Raw genomic sequence first — 26049 nt, 5'->3', positions numbered from 1 at the left:
AGCCGGCGCCGGAGAGACTGGAGGTCTGCTACCGGCATCAGTTGGTTGAGCAGGCGGCAACGTCTGGACAGGTGGATTTGTCGTGGGAGGCGAAGGCGGCGGCGGCGGCAGTACAACGATAGACGTGGATGAACTTTGCGGAGGAACGAAGATAGGAGTTGATGAACTCTGCGGTGGCGGCCTTGACGGTGGTGAACTCGGTTGAGGGAAACTCGGCACAGAGAAAACGGGTGTTGAGCTAAAGCGAGGAGGAGGTTTAGGAACAGGTAGGGTCGCTCGGGGGAGGCTGGGTGTTGAAAAGGAAGAAACAATGGAAGCCACCGGTCGTGAAGTAGAAAGTACAGGAACAAGTAGAGACGTCGTCGGAGATGGTCTGATCTGTGAAGAAGTTGTCGGAGGGGGCGCCTGGGGAGTGGTCTGCGGAGGAGGGGGTGGTGGTAGAGGAGGTTGTGGTTGCTCCGGGGGAGGAGGTGGTGGAGGTGGCGGCGGCGGCGGCGGCGGCTCCTCAGGAGGTGGAGGAGGCGGAGGAGGCTCTTGATGAGGGGGCTCCTCTGGCGGCGGGGGAGGTGGTGGTGGTTCCTCAGCTGTCACGCCTATGAGTTGAGTTAGCATCAAAGTTCGATACACGTAAATGAGATGAAAGACGTTAGGAAATGTCCAGAGGAATCCGAAGAGTGGGTGATATAGTAAAGATATGTTTGTTCTGAGGCGATCGGAGGTCGTCCACTGAGGTGAGAGCAACATAAAACACAGGTGTAGCGGCCGCTTGAGAGTAAACATTGAAAGCTCTGTGCTCTGTGCTGTGCTGTGCTGTGTGTTGGATACTGGGTGCTCTTTCCAAGACCGCACCTTCTGTTCCTCCGCCACCTTTGGCTTCTTCCAAGCCGTTGTTGATAGTTCCGTCGGTAGGTGCGTCAACTCGGCCCGGTCCAAGTACGGCGGGCAAGGGTTCGGTGTTGGCGCCGGGTGCAAGCTCCAGCTCTGGGTTCACAGACGGACCTTGGTCTCTGCTTTTACCCTTTCCTTTCCCTTTTCCCTTGCCCTTCCCCTTGCCAAGTCGTTCATCTTCATCGTTAATGGTGCTGTCGATACCCTCGTCTGCGTTGAGCAAGGATGCTCTGCTTGGAGTCGAGCGACTCGCGAGCCATGCCGTAACCAAGAGATATCTCATTGTCGACATATTAACATTCGTGCCTCCGTGTATTGTATGGGCCAGCCCGGTAGAATCTCCGTTTTCTCGAATATCACTGCACACAAGATTACGTTCCAGCGTGGCAAGTAAACGCCTATGCCATGGACAAGTCCCCAACGTCGAGTACTGGACTCTCCCTTGTCGAGGGAGGCGAAATAAGACCACTTGGGCGAGAGAAGTAGAAGGAAATAGAAATAAACAGCTAGGAAATAAGAAGGAGAGGGTAACAAACGGTTCAGGCGGGTTGACCTTGGAACCAGGTCAAGATGAGGATTTGGGTGAAGTGAGTGAGGTTCCACAACTCCAAGCAGGACACTTGGAGCCGGTTGGTGCTGGAGACCTTCAAAAAAAAAAAAAAAGGAAAGGAAAGGGCTGGAGACGAGAGAGGAGGCTCGCGCAGAGAGGTCAAAGGGGAGAGTGGTGGACGAGACCCCGGGTTATGTACGAAGTGCAGCTGCGCGGTGTAGAAAAGATGTGAGAGGGTACATCCATGGTTCCTTGGATGCGGCACTTGCGGCAGCACTAACATGGGGAGGACGTGTACCATAGTACCTCAGCAAGTAGGTACTGTGGTGTGGTGTGGTGTGTGTGTGTGTGGTGGTGGGAGGTGGCACCTTGGACCACTCCGCAGCCGTCCATCCAACCACTTGCTGCGTACCTAGGCAGGGTAGACAGACGATCCAGGCATGTACATAGTATGTGCACTTGTTCACTCACAATGGCGCCCTATTTTGTATGGCCTTGGCTTGGGCTGCAGATGGCGGCGTGGACAGCCAGCAAGAGGGAAACATGAGGGCAGGGTACAGAGTACGAATTCTCTGTAGGGATAAGCTGTACACCCGTGCACCCGCTTTGGAGGACGGCATGTGAGTTGAATAATCCCGCAGGAGACATATTCGGCGGACGCATCTAGGGGCTCCCATGGCGCAGGCCCTCAGAATAAGGTAGCGAGTATGAGGAAGAAACAGAGTGCCAGAAGAGAGCTCTTACAGACGGAGAAACAGAGGCCTTCTCTCGGTCTGGCAGATTCTGAAGCGGAGCGGGCGGCGGGCGGCAGCAGTGGGTGGGTGGTGGTGGTGGTCAGTTGCGGGTTCCTGTTCCTGTTCCTGTTTCTGTTCCTGTTTCTGTTCCTGGTTCTGTCCCCAGGTGTGTCGTGTCTGTGGTCATTGGAAGAGAAAGTGGTCCGTGGTTAGAGGAAGTGAGAAACGAACGAACCGCACTGCACTGCACGAAGCGAGTTCAAGGCAGTGGAGACGTGGATCCAAAGCGGGCCATCGGAGGTTGAGATGTGTCGGGGTTCTTGACCAGGGGGGTGAGGGGGGAGGGGGGAGGCAGGGGGGTGGAAGCTGTGCGAAGCTGCTTGGTCTTGTCACAGTTGGTGTGCTGTTGAAAGAATCCGCCGCCCGCCCGCCTCTATCCGTAAGAGTTGAGCAACACACCTACGCCGTAAGCAGCCCGTGGAAAAGTCTGGCTTTGCGCACTCAGGCGCAGGCGCAGGCACAGGCACAGGCCACAGGACACAAGAACAGGGGTGCAAGTTGGAGAAAGAGGGGGTGAGGAGGGGAATAGCGTTTTGCTGCACCTGAGCTGCTACGGGAGGCCATTGGCAGACGGATCATGTTTCTAATTTTCGACTTGGTCGCCGTTTGGCGTTTTAGTCCCACGATACAGCTGCCGCCTGGATGCCGATGACGAGAACGAGGTGAGGTGGACGACAAGCACTCGAGTCAAATGAAGAGCCTAACCAGACATCATTCTAGACAGCAGCCATGTTTCGCCCAACAGAACTCTTGTTTGCCTTATCTTCAACCCTGAATGAGGCCGAATTGGTGATGTGAGGCTGTTCAGGCTGGAAAATACTTGGTTACAGCGCAATGGCATGGCCTGGATGGTGCCATGTGGTCTTTTGCTGATTTGTGACGGCATGTTGAAGGCCGTTCCTACGCAAGGCACAGCGATGGCGTTTAAACAGATCAGCCAATGACAGGCCCTAAGCCCCCCTTCTCCGGACAGAGCTAAGGCAGGGCCAGAACGTGAAGCAGGCTGCTGGTGGAGGAGGAGGAGGAGGAGGTGGTGGTGGTGGTGGTGGTGATGAACATGCAAGACAGCAGCCCAAAAAGCAATGGTTGCGCATGTAACCGTTTAACGAACAATGGCGCAAGAAAACAAAGCTGGACGGAAAAGAGGCAATCCCGTCGTCGCCGCCCAGCCCTCGGCCCCCCCAGCAGCAACGTGAAAAAGATAGATCTCATGCAGATTTCTATGCGCAGGTGCAGCCAAGGACAGACCATGCAGCATGCAACAACGTGTATCCGTAAGGTAAGGCCCATCAAGTCCCATCCCAACCCGACCCAACCCAACTTGCAGTGCGCCGCCGCTCGGTCCGGTGACGGCAGCATTGGATGATGCTAATTCGGGCTCAATGGCACATTGGCCTGCATGCGCACAGTTTGGTCCATCTGTTGAAAGATTTCATTGTGTGTGTTGGAGGCCGAGACGGGAACACAGAGAAAACAACGAATTCCAGGAAGCGGTGCCGAGGAACAAAACAAGAGTCTTGGCCTGAGTAACCTTACTCGGACGATAAACGTTCCTGACAGGCCTTGCCGCGAAGGATGAATAAAAAAAAAAAGGGAAGGACGGTCAGGACGCCCTGGCCGGCAAACGGCGCAAGAGCCATGTCTGTCTGCCTCTAAAACATCTCAAGTATGGAAAAGCGCAAGGCCAAAAAAAAAAAAAAAATTAAAAAAAAAAAAGAAAAAAGGCAGTCAGTCACCAGTGGGAGGCTGGCATGTTGTACCCCTGCTCGACTTATCTGAAGGGTAAGGTATCTTTGCTGGGAACTCCCTGCGTAGAGGTACCTTACTCAGCTTCCCGTCCACTCCGTTTTCTCATCCGTAGGTTCCTTGCCCTTCCAGGCCCGGGCTTCGACTTCCACTTCTACTTCGATGAACACTACCAACTACGTACTTCGTATCCAACGTCTGACCTCACTCGCCCACCGACCGCAAAGCCACATTCCGTTCCACGATCCGTCCAAACCCAATACCTACCACAGACCTCGCACTCGTCAACTTGCGGTGAGGTCGTCGTCTTCAACGCCCGTGTCATCCATCGCCCGCCCGCCAAATACGTACCTCACCCTGCCTTACCTGTGGCGCGCCGTCTTTCTTGCCTTTGTGCCGGGCCATTTATTCACAAGTCCAACACCAGCGCAATGGAATCGTCTTAGCCACCGACCGCAAGGTGAGGATGGCCGGGAACATCCCGTGATGGCCAAAAGCCGCTGGACGACTGACTACCTGCCCGCTCGATCCATGGCACGCAACGGTGCAGATGGCGACTCCGATTGTAACAACGGCGACTGCAACCGCAACTGCAACCCCTCGCCTTGACCTCGCCCCTCACTGGAACCAACGCTCTCCGCTTGCAGGACAACGCAAAGCAACATGAACCTCTCGTTTTGCGCGAATCCCTTCCTCGACCCCTCGCTTCCATGCAAGCAATTTGTCTGTCGCCAGGGCCCTTGTCGGGTTCCCCGCAGCACGTTTCCTTGCCTGCTGTCCTGTCCGTCGCAACGCACGCACAACCACCACACAACCCATCAGGCACGTCGCAGCCATCTGACGAGACACGACATCATGACAGCTCGTGCTGTCTGTCCTGCAGAGTCTGCCCGGATACACACATCAGAGGCTGTACCGCGCTTGTCCTGCCATGCAGTGAAGCGGCATGCATTGGGTTGTCTACTACGCCCGCCCATTGCCAATTCCGGTGTTGCAAAACCCGAGAACAATGACACCAAAGCTAGAGACCAACCACCGAATTTCCCTCGATGCTTTCTTTACACCCAGGCTATGGCGAACTGGACGTCGCGATCGCTTCAGAAACTCAATTGCGAAGCTGCGCAGGACCTAGACTTGTGACCGGTCAACTATCGCGCCGGTCGCTACTCGACTTGGGGCGCCTAACTCAAGTAGCCTGGGTCCCCCACGTCTTGTTCCCGAAGCGGTGAGCGAGTCAAGGAAGGGCTGGCACACACCAGACGACACTACGAATAGACGCCAGCCATACACACCACACACGAACCCGCCCGAGGGCTGGGTCTGGGCTCGGGAGCTGCCCTGGAACGGGATGGGATGGCATGGCCTAGCAGCCATGTCTACAAGCGTCGTGGTGTGGACGTTGATTGTGTGTGTGTGTGTAGCTTGCGACCGTTTCGCTGCGCCGGCTCAATGGATTTCCGACTCGTTTTTAGCATCCGTATGCTTGATCCTGTCAGCAAGCCTCGATAACCGTTCGGTTTCCCTCCGTCACCACCAGCGCCAGCGCCGGCACGACCTCACTGTTAGGCGAGGGGGACAGAGAGACGACGGGCAAAGAAAAAGCAAAAAACAACGCATCGCGGGGAAATCAGCACATCGCTGCACGGCGCCACTCTGAGAGGCGCAACGCAGCATGTATGCAGTCCAATTAGACATGCCGTCCTCGCCCCAAGGAGCTGCGCTGAAACAACTCTCCGCTCCTCGGCGTGGTGGTAACTGATTGGCCGCGCTTCAACGCTATCAGGCCTCTCATCGGGTCTCATGCAAGGGGCATGGCAGATGGGCCATCTATCAACCACGACGCTGGACTACCAAACTGAGTCTGGCCTGGGGAGTTCACAGTCGGGCCCCGACTTGGAGTCCTCACGAGTTGCGAATCCCGGCCAGAACCGGACAACATCTCAATCGAGCAATAGTCCGGTCCCACGACGCGCACACTTCCTCCACCATGGATCGTCTTGAACTTGATAGTTCGCAAGCAAGCCCGGCGTGGCGTACCAGGGCAAGCCAGAAGTCGGGTCGGTAGATGGACTAACGAATGAAGATGGAGATGATGACCGCTAGCTAATCTGTCACTTGCTTTCTCTGGTCATGCACTGCAGACCACCGAGTTGCCAATCTGGGCTGAAGCTGGCGATGGCAAAGCCGGGAAGATGCGACCATGACCGCTGTCGATACCTGGGCGCTGGCGGTTGATAGTGTGCGCGACATGCGGCACTGTGACCGTGCTGGTAAAGTCTCCGGCACACGTACAGTGCGTATCAGCCCAAAGCACAAGGATCGGAAGCTTCCCGCTGAGTCTCGGAGTATTATCCTCGAGGAGAATTATGAAGATCGATCCCAAACTGAGCTAAGCGACTTGTTGCGCGACCCAGGGCCGGTCCATCTTTGCACTCTGGCAAGCGACCAAGGAAAGCGAGGACCATCTCGTTTGTCTGTTCTGTTTCGGTTCAGTTCGAGCTGCCCACGGGTACAAACGGAACGGTTCGATGGCCGTCTGCCTTTGTGTGGTTCTGAAGGCTCATCACAATCAAGGAATAACCAGCTGATGGCAGCGGCAGCAGCGGTCAGATGCTCCTTTCTCAGACTTGTCTCCAAGGTGGTTTCTTTTTCGCCGCCCCGTCGTCAGTTCTCGTTCGTTACGTCGAGGCCTATTGTCTTAGTTCTGAATCCCCGGGCAGTCCTCCCATCTCATGCCTTCTTTACCCCTGGTACCTTGCATACCACATGCATCGCGCACTGACTGACGCTTAAGTCGAGGGTCTATCCATGATACCCTCCCCCACTGGGCTCGTCTCCCGCACCGAGATCAAACAAGCGGATTGGCTGGTTTTGTGCCGTTGGAACTGGCTTGCAGCGAATTTTCTTTTGCAAAAGGTCTCACCAGTACCTGCTTTTCGATCTGCGCTCACGAGAAGACGAACGCCATGGACTTGTCGAGCTGGGAGAAACAAGTCTGCTGAAACTATCGCACACTAGCACACACATACGCTGCTGAAGATGGGGGAGAAGGGACAGGTGATCAGTTCGTTAAAACGATTCAACGTCGAAGGAAGACGCCACCGAGCACATCGGAGAGATGGACCAAGCCACAATTGGAGCCGGCCAGCGGTAACCGGTGCGCTACACGACACTAGAAGCGGTAGGAGCCCCTCACCACGAAAGCCTTGGGTACGGTGAACGGTGAGCGTTAAAGACATGGCTCCCTAGGTACCTACCTAGGCGGGTGCGTGCGCACTGATCAGCGTCCGCTCAAGGTCACCGTTGGAAGACAACTTCTGTCACCTAGGTTGTTCGGCCGAAACCTCGTCGATGGATTCACTCTCAGTCGAGGTTCCATGAGATATCATGAGAGCCTACGGGCCGTCCTCCCTTCAGTTCAAGTCTGGTCAGACCGAAGCCGGTCTTCGTACTTGCCTGCCGGTTTAGTTTGGTCCTTCAGAGCCTTGCTGAGTTGCCTCACAGCAGACCAGACACCGGCCAACAGGAGGGTTTCGAGTACATGGCAATCCACCATCACGACTGGTCGATTTGGCGCCTGGTGTCACCTCGCCCACGCTAGCCAAGGGATTTTCCCCTCCTCCCGCGACAAGGCCGTTTACGGATAACCTCCTTGCCTCAATCAGCCCTGGACAATTATCGATAAACCAAACGCGCCATCGATAGTAAGTGCCCTGCCCCTCCCCTCATTCCTGGCGACCCCCCTCTGGCCGTCAAGTTTCACCCAGAGGACCTGACATCCATCAACATGTCCCTCACTGCCCCTCCCGCGCGCGCGGCGAGCTCCATGCTGGGCCTTCCTGCCTGGGACCAGTGCAAATCCTTCTGTGCGCTGTAACGATAGCGGCGCATCGGATCACCACCACCCGAGCAAACGAATGCTACCCGGCCATGGCAGCCAAATCCACTCGGAACTCCTGAGCTCTTCATACGCAGTGGACGTGTGCATATGTCAGATGTCCGCCCGCGCCGTCAGGTACACTCCAAATACCTAATTACCATGGGGACCCTACGTTGAAACCGGTGTCCACCTCCAGCCGAGCGAGTGAGTATTCGTAGTGAGGCACTTGCAAATTTGTTGTGTTGCGGCAGAGTGCGGAGATCCCGTTGTCAGTCCCATCGTAAATAGCCCCCAATACCTGGTCCGTCGCTGTCGTCACATCATGGCTCACCCATGCTCGGATCGACGCTCCTCGCTTGATTGATTGTTCTGTTCTCTGCCCTGTGGACCCCGTGCCGACTTCGTGTTCACCGATCCACAGACACGTCGTGAAAGAATCGCTCTCGGGCTGTCAAGTACTGGGAACGGCCCCGTTGCTTGCTGCCTCTTCTAGCGGCTTTTCTGAAGCCATCTGCTGACCATTTGCGGCTTGGGCAAGTGGAGGGTCAGACTCATGGTGTGCAGTAACTCCAATTCACCGCTCTTTCACCGGGAATCGATTCGCTGTCATCGTCACAGGCTCCGTCTGGCTTCCTCGCTCCCTGCATTAGGTTCCCCTCGTTCGGCCATCATTATCATCCATGGTCCAGCCCGCCAAAGAGGATGCGCACTGCAAGTTACTGCAAGGCACTGAGCAGTCACCTTTTTTTTTTTTTCCTGCTGACGACAGTGCCAGCAAGACTATTTCGTGACAATTGTGAGGCCTGGAGTCACCCCTCTCCATGCGCACGCAACGCAATGACTTGCAGCACATGCAGACGCGCAGGGGTAGAGTGCATGGCGAACGGCGTCCGCTCCCCCAGCGGCGTCCATTATGCTTTGCATCAATACTCCTTACAGATCGACATATACCTCGTGCTCTTGAACCAACACATATACCGGTTGTTTGAATTCTAATAGATGAGGTATCTTCTTCCTTACTTCGCCGCCTTGTATCACAAACGTGGATGCTGTTAGTTCAACAGTGCCCTTCACCGCCTCATCATCTGTGCTCATGGCGCTTTCTACGACAATGACCGCAACCCGCCGACAGAACTGACGCCAGCAACGACAACGGCGTGGCCCACGGACAGGCAGGCGCACGTTCAATCGCGTCGAACCAAACTACGGGCTACCGCCAGCTACCGCCGGGATGGTAGCGAGACCGGTGTTTCTAATCTGGCCACCGGCTGGAACTCGAACATTGCTTGCTTCTAGCTTCCGGCCGGTCGTACTCAAGCAGTGGCTTGCTCTGACAGCGCACATCACACTACCTGCTATTTTTGATCAAAAATTCGCTCGTGCACCCGTGTTGATTTCCATAGCCAGATCTGTCGCTATCTTCCGTGCTCACCGTCTGCTGTGAACCACAAAAGGCTCGACCTCGACCGTGCACTCCGCGATCGAACGGAACGGCCAATGCGACCCGTTGATTCGCCGGGGAGGTGCCCTTACCGCCGGTGAGAAGTCTTTGTCTCGGTACGGAAGCTCTCCACGTGTCTCTCCGACTTTCAACCAACATCCCGGGCAGGCTAAGGCGCGGGCGTTTGCGAAGGGCAGGCGATCTAACGCAGATGGGTCCCATGAGATGCGTTGTCTCAGTGCGACTTATGTGCGCAACGACGAGCGACAAAGTGAGGGCATCATGACTCGACCTGCCCTGGATTTAGAAATGATGTGTTGTTCCTGCATATGACTCGGATCGCCAAGTAGGACGGGATACTCCTGGCTCTTTGTCTTTTTTTCTCTTTCTTTCGCAAAGCCAGGAACAAGGTTGTGATGTGGGGAACATCGGATGCTTGTAGATGGTAGAGTGGAATTCAAAACGCGGGCTGGAAAGATGTCATCTGGACTAGCCTTTCCGTGTTTCTGGCAAGTAAGTGGCTGGCTTGACCAAACCTCCGCGGTATCCAAACCAATTTTTTCCGGATGTCACATTGTCAACAGGCGATGACACCTATAATGGAATCTCATATTTGGCTGCACACTTAATACGGCGTCTTAATGTTTGATAGTTGCCATCGCAACAGACAAAGCTACCGAACCGGCGGCACCTACGTCTGAGAGTTCACCCTCATTCTATCCAGATCTCGGGTGTAGTCCAAGCCGATCACCGGCTCTTGGAGGCATCGTGAACTTTTGTCCCGATTTCAGTCAATCCGCAGAGCGCACGGCAGTTGAAGGTTGATGATCTCAAGCCAAACTGTCCATGTTTGAATGTGGATCAATGCAGTGATACTCATATGCCACGTTTCGTACCGGGCTCGGGGCGGAAAATCACCAGAGGAATCTGACGTCAACTCTTTCACCCTCCCAAGCACACGAGCTCATGGAAGAAATTCGCTTTCCTCGTATCAAATGCCAGAGTCACAGTTGCGGAAACCACGCTCCGCAATGGGTGCCTCGGAAGCCCGTCATGTGTATGACTATATCATGAGGTATCGCGGAGCTCGCCGTTGATTCCCGAAGATGAGAAAAGTGTCTTCGATGTCGGGAAAAAAAAGAAATGACTCGATACTGTGATGATCGCGCCTGGTAATGTTTTGATCTACGAAGAAGGAAAAACACAAGAACCCTACAGACCCAACTTGCCCGGGATGCAAGTGTCCGTGTGGCCAATGGCGAGTTCTCGCGGACGCCCGTTATGAATCAAGATGTCAGCAACATTCTCGACGGCAGCTTGAGCGAACGGTAAAGGGGAGTGTTGCCGGCGGGTCGGCCCCGCGGCTTTCCTGCTCCCAGGCTTGCTCGATCCCTGGTTGCGCCCAAGATATTTCCGAGCAAACAAATCGTCGAGTTCGTCCATATGTCGTTTTGGTGGACGAAACCAGATGGCTAAGCTTCCAATCCACCTTCTCGTTTTCGTTAAGTTTATTGACGGGAGCCAAAGATCCCGCCTCCATGCTGCTGTTGACTTTTGTTTTTGTTCCTCCCCAACTTAGCACTCAGCTACGTCGTCCGTCCGAGAAAATCCCTGCTACGGAATCGTCCACACAATGATCCCTCGCTGACTCTTTTGCGCCTGGGCCACCGCCCAAACGTGAAATCAATGCTTTGTGAACTTCAGCCAAAGCCGCTTGCTTTTTTTGGCTCCGCAAAGTAAAGACGACGTCTGGTTCAACTTGACAGTTCGAAACAGTGGTCTCGCCGTGCCATCCTTCTTTGGCGTTTCATATCCAGCGGCGCAGCTCCTCACTGTGGTGGTCTGCTTAGGCGTGTCGTCCTGTCGTCTCAAGATTTTCCTCGATCTGCGAGTGCAAAAAGACCTTGCACAGCTGACGATGCGGTGATGGCTGCGCCCACAGAGGATCGGCTAGTCAACGGCTGAAGATCCGGGGCCGACATATGACGTCTCATGGGCGTCTAAATGTCACCGCCTCGGCTTGTCTGCTATCGACTGCCGACGTTTCCAGGGTTTAGATTGCGTTTCTGATCACATGGCTATTCCAACAGCATCCATCAGTCCAGCTCAAATTGACCTGTTGAGCAGTGACAATCCCTTTGATATTCTTGTCATGAACGATAAGATTGTGCACATATTGCTCTACGGCAACTGAACGGGTTATGATGGATAATCTCTGGAACATGTGTAAGGAACACCCCGCCACTCATGATTACTGTGTTTTATGCAAAGAGGAGGCCGTCGCGGACGGGAGCCATGGTGGAATGGCTCGGGCGAAAAAGAGACAAAGGGCATCCCCGCCCATCTGAGGAGGGGAAAGAACGGCAACGTGTAGACAAGTTCGGAGACATGACTATAATAGAAGGAACTTTATTACATCTCAAGGCAGAACCAAGCTGACCTGTTCTATCAGGCATGCGTTTCCTGGCAACGTATATACATGCCTGTCTCGTAGAGGCGTCAGAGCCCGCAAATCTAAGATCACAACACGTCTGCGAAAACCTTGAAGAAGCCCGAGATTTGAGACACAACAAGGCGTGTTCTCGAACAGTCAAACCTGGAGAGGCGAATGATGAGGTGATTCATAAAACGGTGGCGAGCGCTGGGGATGCCGACGACGAAGCATGGGGGAAAGGCGTATGAAACCTTCCCACTTCTCTTCGTAAGATAAGATGTGATGAAAAGACAACAATCTTGGAACTATTATGTCGCCATTATACTACAGTATGCCCTAGGGAGCAGTAAATCTTCAAACTATCGAGGGCACTACCAGCTCGCCATCAGCAGGGGGGGAAAGTCACCGGCTCCGAGTCCAAGGCCCAGATGACCCGGCCGAAAGTGGGATACTCTGCCCCTTGCCATTTAAAGTACCCGTCGTCAAAGCATCGTGTCATAGTGGCTGCGAGAGCCTATTCCTGTCTTTCTGCATGCATATGCATCATGTGTGAGCGGCGGAGGTTGGGGAAGAACAGACCATGTGAGAATAGGAAGGGGCTCGAGCTTTACATTTCTGCACGATCCAGTTCTCTTTTTTGCGAAGATGTTTTGCCCTCGAGACAGGTATGAGGGGGGAAAACACCGTGTTTGTTCAACCATCGGTATGGGTCTTGGTCGTTTCACCTGTCCATGAGATGAGGAAGGTCCAAGATGTGGATTCCGGTTTGACAGATACAAAGCTCCAAACGCCGAGAAAAATAGATTGACGGGTTGATGGGAAATCTCGGGCGGGCAACTCATCCCGAGCAGAGTGTTTTAGGGCTGGACCGGGGGCGTCGTGATGGCTGTGCGGGCTGGGACGCAGGCGAATGTGGACAGAGAGAGAGGCACACACACGACTATACAAGTCAATTGCCTAGGCTGTTAAACGGGATATGTTTCTCGGGATGATTGATTTACCGACCTAAAGCTTTGCCCCCGCCCCTGGGTTCCGATTCAGCTGTCTGGGATGCGTGGGTTGTATTAGTCAGAAGATGGTTACGGATGTCGTGTCACAGGTCCGGCGATGCGTCGGCTCTATCGGCCCCGAGCCGAGGGATAGAATGAATCATTGACGTGTCGGAAGCCGGTTGAGTTTTGGTGATGGATCATTGCGAGTCTTGCAAGCGCGACAGGTGTCACTCAGCCAAGGCCATGTGAAGTTCGACAACTAGCTCTGCTGGCATCCTTCAACGCCAGGCCGGCTAAGGCTGATGAGCATCAAGTAGGAATCTTTCGGCGGGCTCAACCGCCACAGCCTTATGGATATCGCGCCAAGTCGTCCAAGAAGACCGTGTAAACAAGGAGTGTTCGGCTGCTGGAACCGACGGAGGTGTGCCGAATGAGCGATTCATGCGGCGAGCCCCTCTTCACGTCCCTAGACGGAGCTAGAGAAGGCGCGATGAGGAAGCAGAGGATGAGGAAGTAATTCGCGTCGCCCGGATGCAGTGTAATATCGGGAACACAATGAACAGACTGTCCCGCACAAGTACAGAGACCCATCTGCTCTGGAAGAGAAAAATTGGTTAACCGGTTGGCAAGATGTCCCCCTTAGAGACGTATCAGCGGCTAAACTGAAAAGAACAGATACTACACTTGATCTTAGCCTGAGGCTAAAGAGCTGGTGAAGAAGAAAAGAAGAACTCCGGCAGATGAGAGGGATAAGTCACAGACTTATATATATTTGGGACAGGGACAGTTGAGGCCAAATCATGAGCATTCTTGAGGCCAATCTATTATGCAGCCAAGTACTGAGGCCAAATTGAAGGCAAACCCGAACCAAATATGGAGCTTCAAAGAGGCATTGAGAGCGCATAATTCAGACTATAAAGATTGAAAGTAGCTGCGACTTATGCGATCAAGGTATCAAGGCAATTGCGGCTCCAGAGATGCCCAAGTGTGTTTGGGATTCTCTGTAAACTGAGAATGGGCCAATGCGTGACTTGAAAACATGTAGCTATTTAAAAAGCATATCATTCAAGAGGTGTCCAAGATCTAGAACCTACGACCGTCCGGCATCAAGAACTGGCCTTTGCCATTGCTGTATGTGGAATACAGGCACATCGTGAAGTCGTCGTCGTTGTTGTTAGTGTTGATGACGAGGTGGGGTTCTTCGTGCCCCTCCATTTTAGCCCTGGCCGCTTCCCGCGCTCCACACGGGCCACAAACGCGCTGGAGATGCACTGTAATTAATACCTTACCGTGCGACGCGTGACGCCACACACACACATTCCCGCCCGGGGCTGGCGCAATCAATTTCTCTGTGCTTGTCCGTCCGCCCCATGTCATTCTCGTAAGGTACACAATTAATCTGCGCGCGCTGCAAATTCACTTACTCCACGATCCGTCAGGCGTACAGAACTCTGCTTAAGTTCAATGTCTTTTTAAAGAGCACTTTTTCAAAAGTTTATTATCTCAATACCTCTTCCATGAATTCATGTCTTCCTCCAAGCTGTTCCCGCCCTCAGACGCGTCGCGTCAAAGATCGGGAATCCTCACACCCAGTTCCGATGGCTCTTTGAACTCCAAGCATGGAACCACGCCGCAGCCCAAGCCAAGTGTGCAGAGGAAGCGTAGTGCCTCTCATGCAATGGGCGACTTGCTCAAGGCCACCATTGCTATAAAGGCAAGTTGCAGTCTGCGTGGGTTGCGTATCGTCGCGTCGTGTAAATGGCTGACTGTCGCGTGTAGGCGCACCCGTCGAGCATGACGTCGAAGCCATGTACCTTGCAACCGCTTATGCTGCTCCCTCGCGAATATCTCCCTCTATCATGCCTCAACTTTAGCGCACCCCATGGCGAATTGCCTCCCAGCCAATTTTACGAGTCACATGTCAAGATCCTTGACCTCGAAGACCGAGTCGCCGACAGACCGAGCCTCCTGATTGCACGAAACGATGCATCTAAAGCCCTCTACGCGATTGAACGCGCTGCCACCGCTGGAAATGCGCTGTACGCGATTTTCAAGCTCAGTTCACGGGCGGACCTATTGGCGCTGGCCGAGAACGCAACTGTAACAGGAAAACACATCGCGCACATGCGGCAGGCAGAGGAGGCGCGGCAGACCCAGTTGCTCCAGGCACAACATGAGCTGCCGACTACGACTCCCGGAATACACAAAGGGCATAAAGAGAAGAGGATGGCGATCGAGGCGCTGCAGTCAATTGTGCGCAAGAGAGGCCGCTCGCAGTCCGTGTCGACCTTTGACGAAGCTACGAGGGCGGAGAAGAGGACCAGGTCCGATGATGACAATGCCTCGCGGCCGCAGACGCCCAGCGTTCTGAACCCAAGCATGAATCCAGTCCAGATGGTGGAGACGAAGCCGGAGCCTGCCGAGTGGATTGGGACACACCTGGACGCAGTCGAAGCGATCCCGCAGCCGGTTAGGGAGCTCAACGCCACGCAGACGGCCGGCGAGATCATGGAGAACGTCAGGACGCAATACATGGAAGCACTTTACAAGTCGATGGTAGGCGAAGTCCTTGGACGCCACTCGACGGATACATTGCTGACCTGCCACAGGGATCTCTGGCGTATTTTGCAAAGGGGCCGTTATCTCGAGCGCGTGCCGCATTCCATCTCGACTGCGACGGTACCATGAATATGAACGACCTCATAGACTTTCTCAAGAGTCTGGTCATGACTACGGTTCAAATTGACAAGAAGTACCGTGAGACAGTACCTGAAATAATTTCCAAGATGAAGACCCACGTCGACAGCTCTGATGAAGGAGGCAAGTCCAAGAAAAGAAGAACCAAAAAGATGAAACTGGGCAAAGACGGCATGTACCCTGGCGAGGATGACCACGTCCGCAAGTGGTGGGACTCGAGCAAACCGGAGCTTCAAAACGACGATGCAACCATTGCTCCGGCTCAGATCAAGTCTCATGTTTCCCTTCTCAGGACCCGTGAGACACAGCTGCAAATGATCCTTATTCTTGAGATCCTTGCCTTGGAACCGCTGCGAGCAGCTGACGGAGAGGGAGAGAGTCAGTTACCAGGCTTGCCGATGGAGGAGGCTGAGAACGCTCCTGAGGCGCAGCCCAAGAAGCGCAGCAAGCATAACTTCCCCGTGCTGGCCGATGTTCACGCCGACCGCTTGTGCATCTGGCAGTCGACAGCCTCTGATGAGACGAGACTTCTTGAGGATTCTCAGGTGTCTGTGGCTGCTGACGGCGCACCGGCTCAGAAGGCGTCCGCTGACCCGTTAAAGGACTTCTGCACCGATATCATCATGCCCTTGTAAGTCCTCGTGGAACAGCATCACCGATTTCTATGCTAACGCCCGTAGCTTCGCGGCCCGACTGCCTGGTATTTGTGACTCGATCAATCGCAAGCTTGGTGGCCCCATCATCATAGCTCCACCAAAACCCAAGACAAAGCCCTCATCCAGCAAGTCGGATGCGAAGCCTGGTGCAGCTGCGAAGCGGCCAACTCTGAAGGCTGCGTCAAAGAATATCGAGAAGGCCTTGTTCAAAGAACAGTCTCGTCGTAGCGTTTCCAGGGGCCCTAGCAATGCGATTGCGTTATTGAGATCCGCAACCGCAGCCAATCTTCCGGGGCTCAAGCGCGAGAATAGCGACATTGATCGACGGCCCTCAGTCGAAAGGATTGGCCTACTTTCTAGGAGTAACAGCTTGACCGCCTTGGATGATGCCAAGGCGCAAAAGAAGGCTATGGTGGAGGCCGAGCTCAAGGATGCCATCACAGCTCTCAGAAAGCCCAACCGTGAGCTAGCGGGCAAGGCCATAGTGGAAGACGCAGAGAAACGAACCTCGGGTGGTTTGTCTTCGATTAAGAGTACGCTCTGTCCTCTACTAGCTGATTCTCTACACTGCTGACTCTTCTCAGAATCCAAGAAACCGACAAGACATCCTCTATTTGATACAGTTCAGGTGAAGGTTACACCAGCGATTCACCGCTTCCGAGATGCCTTGGCGGAAGCGAAAAATGCTAGTAATATGTCGATACCGATGTCGAGCATTCCCCCCTCTAGCGCGTCGAGAATTCCCTCGACTGGGCCGCGAAGAGGTCATATCAATGTTTTGGGCAGCACACCGTCTTCGGCTATTCAGGCCACACCAGTCAAGCGTGGTGGCATATTTGCAGGACCTTCGCGTGATGATGAGTACGCCATTCCGCCCTCATCGCCGCTGATGATGAGGAAGCCTGCGAGGTCTCAACATTTGAGCGTGCCCGCCAGTGTGATTCGTGAGCGGCCTGATCCAGTACGATCGCAGTCGCCGGACGTTGGCCTGCCGGCGACGCCATGCAAACAAAAAACCAGAGATGTAATAGGCGATGAGGTGGCGGCGACTCCAATGGCCAATGCAGCGACGACTATCCCGCCACCATCGCCGCCGCCGCAAGAGAAGCCGAAGTCGATATACGAAAGACTAGGATGGGATGATGATTTTGACGACTTGTTATGATTTGCATTTGCATTTGCATTCTTAGGCGTGTATGAAATTATCAGGCAAGCAGATACCAAGTGGGTTTGAAACTTTTTGCCGGGTCGTGGACGGAATGGGAAAGAAAGATGGATCGGATCAGCTTGACGAACAAACATGACATACCATAGCATCACTTGGAGCCAAGGATTTTGCATTCGGGTAGCATTGCATTGCATTTCCCCCGAGAGGATGGCACGTAGCAATCATCGGGGTTAGATTAGGGTTAAAAGGAAAACGGATTCGCTGCTCTCAATCGAAAATGCCCGTTCCTCGTCTGGTTATACCGTCTTTTGTTCCTCCGGTCGCTTCTCTACGAACATGATGGGCAGGTCTCTCACGTCTACGTGCTCTTGAGACCCAAGGTCAATGACCCTGACGGCTTCAATGCCCACGATGCCCTCCTTCAGGGGTAAGAACTTGATCTCCACGACGTGGCATGCGCCAGGAGCGAGAGGGCCAACACGAGAGTCGGCGGTCAGGCAAACAACCTCTGTCGATTCGACGACGGAGTTCCGCTGCATCGCGTGAAGTACGTTCTCGTCAAGCACCGCGTCGGCGAGCTCCTTGGCATCGGATGCCGTCTTGCCCCGACCGCTGGTTGAGGGCGGGCGCATGAGTCGTACCTCGTTGCGTCTGCGCTTCGGGATCGCGACGAGCGCCAGCTTGCGTGGAGGGGCCGCCGGGACATTGGCCTTCTCTGCGCTACGGTTTACAACGAAGACCGTCCATGAGAAGACCTCGCCAGTGTAAATGGGACCTTCAGGACCGCAAAAGGTCATGGTGATGCCCAGCTCCGGCAGAGGTGCTTCGATTGAGCGTGTCGCTGCTTCGAGAGACGGAAGGGAGTCGGGTCTGCTGACTGCCGGTGCAACCAGGGACTGCGCCGCCTCTATTCCGTTGATGGAGAGCTGGGAAGGCCGGTGTGAACGCTGGATGGGCTGCATCGGTTGCATTGCCGCGTTGAAGCCTGGGTTAACGGGGAGGGTGAAATCGAGGGTTGTGGACCAGTTCATGGTTAGGCGGGGAGTACAGAGGCCAGGTTGTCTCTGGACGATGGCCTCAATGTGGATATCGAGATCGCGGCTTGGGTTCTTGGATGACGGAAGATCGAGCTGCTGTGGTGGCGAGAGGCGGTAGAGGAAGGTCACGTGGTCGTGTGGCACGCAAGACATGGGAAGAGAAAGACCAGAGGTGTCTGAAGCATTGAGGTCCTCGACCATGCCGCCATCTGCGACCGAGAGGCGAATGCTTGTCAGCTCGACGGGGCAGTCGAAGTAAGATGTGAAGTCAACTTCGAGGAGGGCGATGAGTGCTGGAGAAGTGGGCATTGTGTTTGGACGGGAGAATCGCACGCGAGTATGAACTGCCGGGAAGATGCGCACACGAATGCTGTTGAGGGCGCGAAGGGGTCGCGTCTGGTCCTTGGGCTGAGTGACTGGGGCAACTCGGGAGACGCGCAGGGCTGAAAGTCGTGGAACGACGCCGCCCAAGCCCGGATCACTGCTGAATGGTTCCAGGAGATTGAGACCCGAAGGTACTCCGGACTGAAGATACGCACCGCCATTCTTGCGGCCTGCTGTGCGTTCCGGCGTGGAGGTCCCCGACGCGGCTGCCGAGGCGGGCTTGAGGCCGGCGGAGGCGCTGAACACCGCAAAGGGGCCCTGAAGGCGGATACGAGGGCGAGCTAGGAAGACAGGGAGCTTCCAGACGGCGTAGATATACAACGGCCTGTTTCTGGCCTCTGCTTTGTTATCGGTCTCGGTCTCGTCCTTGCTACTGTTCTCGCTTCCCTCGTCAGGTTCATCAACGACGATGAACGGATCCGAAGTGTCCTCGATTGTGCCTTGGAAGATGATGTCTGTCGACGGGTGGTCCCGATCTGCGGCGTGACTGTTGACGATTTGGGTTTCGAGTGAGATGGCTAGCCGATTGAAGTGAGATCGCAATGTCTTTTCGTCGACAAGAGGTGCCCTAAGCACGAGAAGCACATCGACCGTTTCGTCTTGAACAAGTTATTATTCCAAGTCCTTTGCAATTTGTAAAAAGAGAAACACACCGAAGAAGAGATTTTCCCTTCGCTCAATGGAGTCAAATAGAGCTTGGGTGTCGTCAACGTCCTTGAAAGCTTCCTCCAGATTCAAATTGGTTGCCTTAGGAATGATGTATGTGAGAAAGGCGTTTTCGATGAATTCTTCCACCTCGGGAGGCTCTCGCCTGTGTTCATTCGTAGCCATGCCGGGCTACCTTATGTGCTGTGAGACGTAGCTTCTCATGCTCAATCGTGGAATGTTGGTGAGGGTCAGTTTCACAACTGTGTCCGCATAAAGAGGTATAGGAGACGCCCGGACAGGCTGCTTAGTCAAGCTCAGGTGTTGAACGGCAGTAGCTTCACGATTTACTTCTTACGATTAGAAGAGAGACAGTCGGTTGAGTTGTTGCCTCGCAAGTATCGTTGCAGTGCGGCAAAGGGTCTCGGTGAAAGCTCCGATGTATCGAGGTGAGGTCGTGGTGTTGGCAGCCGGTCTCATTGAGAGCGTTGATTGGCTCTGAATGGGATTGGAGGTCCCCTGTTTGGCTTACCTCAGCGGGGACACGGACATGCTGGACGGGCAGTGGATCCCTCCCTCCAAGCTACCCCAGTCCGTGCCCCGAACCAAATTGCGCATTCCGTGCATTCGCAAATTGTTCGCAGCCCTTTCTCGCGTACCTGCCGCGTGACGACCTGCTTGATCTTCTCGAGACGCTAGCCAGATCATCTCCAAACCCATTCCTTCATCAAAATCGACACAAGCAACTGTCGAGCTTCGCACCGATCTTGTACGGATCAGCCACGGACGACAATTTCGCCATGAACGGCTCCGGTAGCCCGTACGGCCAGCCGCCCGCGGCTTGGCAGGAGCATCGCACGCCTGACGGCAGAGCCTACTATTACAACCCCGCGACGAAGGTCACGCAATGGACCAAACCCGAGGACATGATGACGTCTGCTGAGGTATTAGAATTGACCTGCGACACCTGTGACTATCGCTAATTGACCTACAGAGAGCGCTTGCCAATCAGCCGTGGAAGGAGTATACTGCCGAAGGCGGTCGCAAGTACTGGTACAACACCGAGACGAAGACGAGCTCATGGGAGATGCCCGAGGCGTATAAGGCCGCTTTGGGAGCTACCAATGGTCCGGCCATATCTGCGTACGCAAATTAACCACCCCCATGCACGTCGCTAGCTAACAAGCGCAGGCCCACGAATGATCGAGGTTACGACCGAGGAGGACCTTCTGGTGGGTACTCCAACTCCGGATATGACTCTTACCGTGGCGACCATCGCGATCGCGACCGTGATCGTGAAACATTCCCCGAATCGCGCCAGTTGACGTATGGAAACGACACAAACGCAAAGGCGTTCGTTCCCGCCAGCAATGAGCCCGAATTTGCTACGCAGGAGGAAGCCGAAGCTGCTTTCTCTAAGCTGCTGAAGCGTAGTGGTGTACAACCCGACTGGACATGGGAGCAGACGCTGCGAGCCATTGCGAAGGACCCTCAGTATCGGGCGATAAAGGATCCGAAGGATCGCAAGGCAGCGTTCGAGAAGTACTGCGATGACATGATCGTCCAAGACAAGGAGCGCGCAAAGGAGAGACTGACGAAGCTTCGTACTGACTTCGAGACCATGCTTAAGCGTCATCCCGAGATCAAGCACTACACCCGGTGGAAGACGGCACGACCCATGATCGAAGGCGAGACCATTTTCCGGTCTACCAATAACGAATCCGAGCGCCGTCAGCTCTTCGAGGAGTACATCATCGAACTCAAGAAGGCGCACACGGAGAACCAGGCCGCCATGCGCAAGACCGCTATGGACGGCTTGATTGATTTGCTGCCAAAGCTCAACCTGGAGCCTTACACACGCTGGTCGGACGCCCAAGGGCTTATTTCATCCACGGCACCTTTCCAAAATGATGAGAAGTACATGACCCTGAGCAAGTTTGACATCCTGATTGCATTCCAAAACCACATGAAGGCTTTGGAACGTGCTTTCAACGACTCTAAGCAGGAGCAGAAGAACAAGAAGTTCCGTAAAGAGCGCAAGGCTCGTGACGCCTTCCTTTCGCTCCTTAATGAGCTTAGGAGAGACGGCAAGATCAATGCCGGCACAAAGTGGCGCCTGATTCACCCCCTCATTGAGAACGACGATCGCTACAAGAACATGGCCGGCCAGGGCGGCTCTACACCCCAGGAACTATTTTGGGACCTCGTTGAAGAGGAGGAAAAAGCCATCCGCGGTGCCAAGAATGACGTGGGGGATGTCCTTGAAGTACGTTGCCCGTGTCTTCCGTTTTTGTGTGCGGCCCACTAAACCTTTCACAGGATGAGCAGTTTGATGTCACCCCCAAGACTACTTTTGAGGAGTTCCACGCCGTTATCAAGAAGAATCGACGAACTGCTAACATTGATCGTGAAACGCTTATGGTTATTTTCGAACGGGTAAGGCTGTCTCAACTCAATCGTTTATCGCCGCAGCTGATGTTTGTGCAGATCAAGGAGAGACGGTCCTCCAAGCGTTCCGAGGAGGAGCGCCAATCCGAGCGACAACAGCGGAGAGCGGCCGATGATCTCCGGGCATACTTTAAACGTATGGATCCCCCCATCACATTGGATGACACGTACGAGAAGGTCAAATCTCGCCTTGCGGATATCCCTGCCTACCTGGCAGTCACCTCGGAAGAGGCGCGCATCTCAGCCTTTGACAGGCACATGAAACGACTCCGTGAGAAGGAGGAAGAGGCTGATCGCGACCGCCGCCGGCGCCGTGGCCGCGACTCTAGCGAACGCGATCTGTACCGTGAGAGACCCCGATCTAGAGGTGAGCGATCTCATCGTAGCAGTGGCCGTGCTACTAGGCGAAGTCGTAGCCCAGAGCCAGACGCATACGAGGCGGATAGGCGTAAAGCCATTGCAGAGCGCGAGCGCAACCACCGCAAGTCGACCATGGCCGAGAGCCTTCTTTCGGATCGCGACCGCCGCTTATCGCCACCTCCCCGCCGCGAGAGGGAGCGTGAGCGTGAGCGGGACAGAGATCGCGAGCGCGACCGAGACCGCGACTATGACCGTCATCGTTCCCGCCGCGATGATGATGGCCACTACGACCGCGAAAGGAGGGACAGGGAAGAGGAGCGCGAGAGACTTTACCGACGACGAATGGGATCGTACGATGAGCTCCCTTATGGGGACGAGCGCCCATCTGGATCTCGGCGTCGCCGCGAGGAAGATGAGGATGACCGTCGCGATTCCAGAGATTCAAAGGTACGTCGCCTGTGTTGGGCAAGCATGTTCTTCCTTGGAACGACTCGCTAACCTTGGTTCAGAGAGTCAGGAGAGAAAGAACACCCCGTGAGCGCACCCCCCAACGTGATACACGCACCAAAAACAGGACTCCGCCCCCGGCCGCAGCTCCCGCTGCTGCGAGCAGCAACGAAGACAAGGGCAAGAATAACAAGGACGACGCTGGGGTCCACTCTGGCTCCGAGGAAGGCGAAATCGAGGAAGATTGAGCCAGTCACGACGAGGGTCGGAGGAGGAATTAACCAGCGTGAGAAGTGACTTTCGAGTACGTATCGGAAATCACCAGCCGTCAGTGAGAGCGTGATTACTGCTGCGCCTACAGACACACCTGTTCTTCCCTGCATTTCCCGGCGCGCTGTTCGTCGGGTGGCATTTCTCTTCTGCCGTACGCCCTTCGCGTGTTTCATCCGCTACCACCATCAGGAGTGGGCATTCCCGGCATTTGTTTAGTCTGTATGTATATCTCTTGTTTGACCTAACTGCAGGTGCGCACTTCTCGGATAGTATAAAAAACGTACTTAGCTTTTTTAACAACGGTCTTTTGTTTCCTCTTATTTTGCTACGTAATATATATCTTGCCATGTTCTAAATATGCACGAATCTTGCCACAGCACATTGCTGATGACAAGACTGACGGCAGTCATCCTGCTTGATCCATTGTCCCTCAATCTACAGAGTCTGGGTGTCCCAAATGAATGTGCCGGCCGAGGAAGAAGTGGCTCGGACCCGAATGAGGGATTTCCCTACGCAGCGGGATCAACCCACGTCATTCTCCGTAGGACCAGACAACAGGGGATAGACTGCCGTCGCCGTTGTTAGCCTTCGGCGTCATCGTCCTCGGACGCGCCGGCCTCCTCTAAACCCAAACCGTGATCCTGACCGCCGGAAGCGCGCCTCCCCAGCTGCCGCTTATGCCCCTTTTGAACGCCCTTAACGCCTGTGTCAAAGAATGCATTGTGACGCAGAGGGAAAAAAATATCCTTGTGGATGCCCTCTTTAACTCGTCTTGTCTCCGTCGTCCAGGAAGAACTACATGCGCAGTTAGTAAATGTGGTCGAGCCACGCTCTTTTACGATAAAACTCACGTAGTTGCCACCCAGCTTCTGCTCCTGGTCGAGCTGAGAGTTCAGCTTGTTGATACGGGGACGGTAGTTGGTGGGATCGCGACGGAAGGTGACATCAAGGTTCTTGAGGAAAGTGTTGCAGCCGGTCAGCAAAGACTCGGGCTTGTTCGCATGCGCATCGATACCGGGCTTGCCGTCGAAGACAATGACTCGGTCGGCGAGATAAGTGGCCATGATGAAATCGTGCTCGACGATGAAGGCGGTCTTCTTGGCGTGCATAATGAAACGCTTGATGACACGAGAAGCAATGATACGCTGCTCGGAATCGAGGTAGGCAGAAGGCTCGTCGATGAGGTAGATGTCGGCAGGCATACCCAGAGACAGAACGATGGCGACACGCTGCAATTCACCACCGGACAAATTCTTGACTTCCTGGTCAATGAAGTCATCCAGCTTCAGGGGCTTGACGACATCGGTCTGGAATTGAGGGGACAGGAAAGCGGCCCTGATCTTCTTGAAGAAGAGCTGACGAACAGTGCCCTCGAATTTGGGAGTGATGGTCTGGGGCTTCATGGAGATCTTCATCTCAGGGACTGAGGCCTTGTTATCGGGCTTGAGTGCGCCCGCAAGCATGCGGCAGAAGGTGGTCTTTCCGGTTCCGTTCTCTCCCATCATGACAATGATCTCAGAGTCAGTGAAGTCGCCAGAGTCGATTTTCAGCTTGAAGTTGCCCAATGTCTTCTCCATCTTGGGATACTTGAAGGCACGGGACTTCTCAGCAGCGAACTCATCGGCAGCCTCGGCCAGCTTGAAGGTCAAGGATTCGTCGCGGAAACGCAGGTTCTCGGTGGGGATGTGGCCGTCGAGGAAGATGTTGATACCTTCGCGCACGGACTGAGGAAGGGTGACGACACCGTAAACAGCAGGACGACCGTACAGAACGCAGATGAAGTCGGAGAGGTAGTCCAGGACAGACAAATCGTGCTCGACGACGATGACGTAGTCGTCGTCACGGAGGAGAGAGCGGATGATACGGGCGGCGGCCAATCTCTGCTTGACATCGAGGTAGGAAGACGGCTCGTCGAACATGTAAACGTCGGCCTTGCGAACACAGACGGTTCCGATGGCAAAACGCTGCAGTTCTCCACCAGACAGGAGGTTGATCTCACGGTCCATAATATGGTTGAGCTCAAGAACGTCGCAAACCTCCTTCTTGTTGTCGAGGGAGCTCTGGGCGTCGATCAAAGCCTTGACGGATTTCTGGGGGCCCTTGACGGCACGGGGAATCTGGTCGACGTATTGCGGCTTGACGACAGCCTTGAGGTCATCCTCCAAGAGCTTGGTGAAGTAGTCTGTAAAAAGGGGTCAGCATGTGATAGGCCAAGTTTCTGGAGCTCGGTTCACCCACTCTGGAGCTCAGAACCACGGAAGTACTTGATGACATCTTCCCAGTCAGGAGGGTTGTCGTAGCGACCCAAGTTGGGCTTAAGTTTGCCGGAGAGAATCTTCAGAGCGGTACTCTTTCCAATACCGTTGGTACCGACGAGACCCAGCACATTTCCTGGTCGGGGCATGGGCAGACGATGAAGCTTGAAGCTGTTGGCGGAATAACGGTGGGTGACCTGGGTCTCGAGGTTCGTGGGCAAGTTGATGATGGTGATGGCGCCGAAGGGGCACTTCTTGGGGCAAATACCACAACCGATGCATAGCGACTCGGACAGGAAGGCGATGCGGGATTCGGGGCTGACTTCGATGCAGAGCTTGCCGGAGCGAACGACAGGGCAGGACTTTTTGCACTCCTGGCGACACTTCTTGGGCTTGCACTTATCGCTGTTGACGATAGCGACACGGGTGAGCTTGTCCGACATGGTGATGATGGTGCCCGACTGGTCGAGGCGGGGTTAACGATGGGAGGGTTGGTGGGGCAGTTTTTTTTCTGCGCGCGAAGGAAATAAAAATAAAAAAAAGAGGAGGGGAGGGCGGGAGCGTAGCGCAGCGAGGCAATGCGAGAGAGTTCGGTCGGTCGAGTTGGGAGGAGACGGGATTAAATTTGCAGGACCGGGCAAAGCGGCGAGGATTGTCGAGGCGTCGCGACCTGGCCTTCTGGAGATGACGGAAGAAAAGAATTTTTGGTGTTGTTGCAAAGTGTCGGAGACGAGAAACACGGTTGCGGCAGCGAAAAGCAGTCGGTCATCCAATTTGTGTGCGCCGTCACTGGTGTGAATCGCCCAATTTTTGGCGGGGCACTTTTCGATACCCTACCTGCCACACTACCCCGCCAGTGAGGGTTCTTGGGTCCTATCCAAGTAATCGGACACCAAAATTGCGAGAAACAGTACCTTGCGCTACTTTGGAAACACCTGACATCACTATGCTAGG

The 26049-nt window shown here is 54.6% G+C and overlaps 5 protein-coding genes across 5 annotated transcripts; 2 read left to right on the top strand and 3 right to left on the bottom strand.

Moving 5' to 3' along the window:
- Nucleotides 1-37: 37 nt before the first annotated feature.
- On the bottom strand, nt 38-1180 carry COL26b_006870 (uncharacterized protein; the record flags this gene model as incomplete). The annotated part of the gene is made up of 3 exons (XM_053179681.1): nt 38-238; nt 343-593; nt 850-1180. The coding sequence occupies 3 exons, from the start codon at nt 1178-1180 to the stop codon at nt 38-40; spliced, it is 783 nt and encodes a 260-aa protein (XP_053036327.1).
- Nucleotides 1181-14519: 13339 nt separating this feature from the next.
- COL26b_006869 (uncharacterized protein) lies at nt 14520-17243 on the top strand (the record flags this gene model as incomplete). The annotated part of the gene is made up of 4 exons (XM_053179680.1): nt 14520-15281; nt 15335-16053; nt 16103-16611; nt 16702-17243. 4 exons carry the CDS (start codon nt 14520-14522, stop codon nt 17241-17243), a joined length of 2532 nt encoding a protein of 843 aa, XP_053036326.1.
- A 299-nt stretch (nt 17244-17542) lies between these two features.
- COL26b_006868 (uncharacterized protein) lies at nt 17543-19498 on the bottom strand (the record flags this gene model as incomplete). The annotated part of the gene is made up of 2 exons (XM_053179679.1): nt 17543-19266; nt 19321-19498. The coding sequence occupies 2 exons, from the start codon at nt 19496-19498 to the stop codon at nt 17543-17545; spliced, it is 1902 nt and encodes a 633-aa protein (XP_053036325.1).
- A 614-nt stretch (nt 19499-20112) lies between these two features.
- On the top strand, nt 20113-22815 carry COL26b_006867 (uncharacterized protein; the record flags this gene model as incomplete). Its single annotated transcript, XM_053179678.1, has 5 exons — nt 20113-20256; nt 20307-20455; nt 20504-21578; nt 21632-22567; nt 22630-22815. The coding sequence occupies 5 exons, from the start codon at nt 20113-20115 to the stop codon at nt 22813-22815; spliced, it is 2490 nt and encodes an 829-aa protein (XP_053036324.1).
- Nucleotides 22816-23602: 787 nt separating this feature from the next.
- On the bottom strand, nt 23603-25538 carry RLI1 (Fe-S cluster-binding ribosome biosynthesis protein; the record flags this gene model as incomplete). Its single annotated transcript, XM_053179677.1, has 3 exons — nt 23603-23635; nt 23692-25022; nt 25079-25538. 3 exons carry the CDS (start codon nt 25536-25538, stop codon nt 23603-23605), a joined length of 1824 nt encoding a protein of 607 aa, XP_053036323.1.
- Nucleotides 25539-26049: the final 511 nt, after the last annotated feature.

The sequence above is a fragment of the Colletotrichum chrysophilum genome, assembly GCF_026319265.1.
Source record: "Colletotrichum chrysophilum strain AFK26 chromosome Unknown scaffold_53, whole genome shotgun sequence".
NCBI classification, from domain to species: Eukaryota; Fungi; Ascomycota; class Sordariomycetes; order Glomerellales; family Glomerellaceae; genus Colletotrichum; species Colletotrichum chrysophilum.
This window is presented reverse-complemented; position numbering and strand designations above follow the sequence as displayed.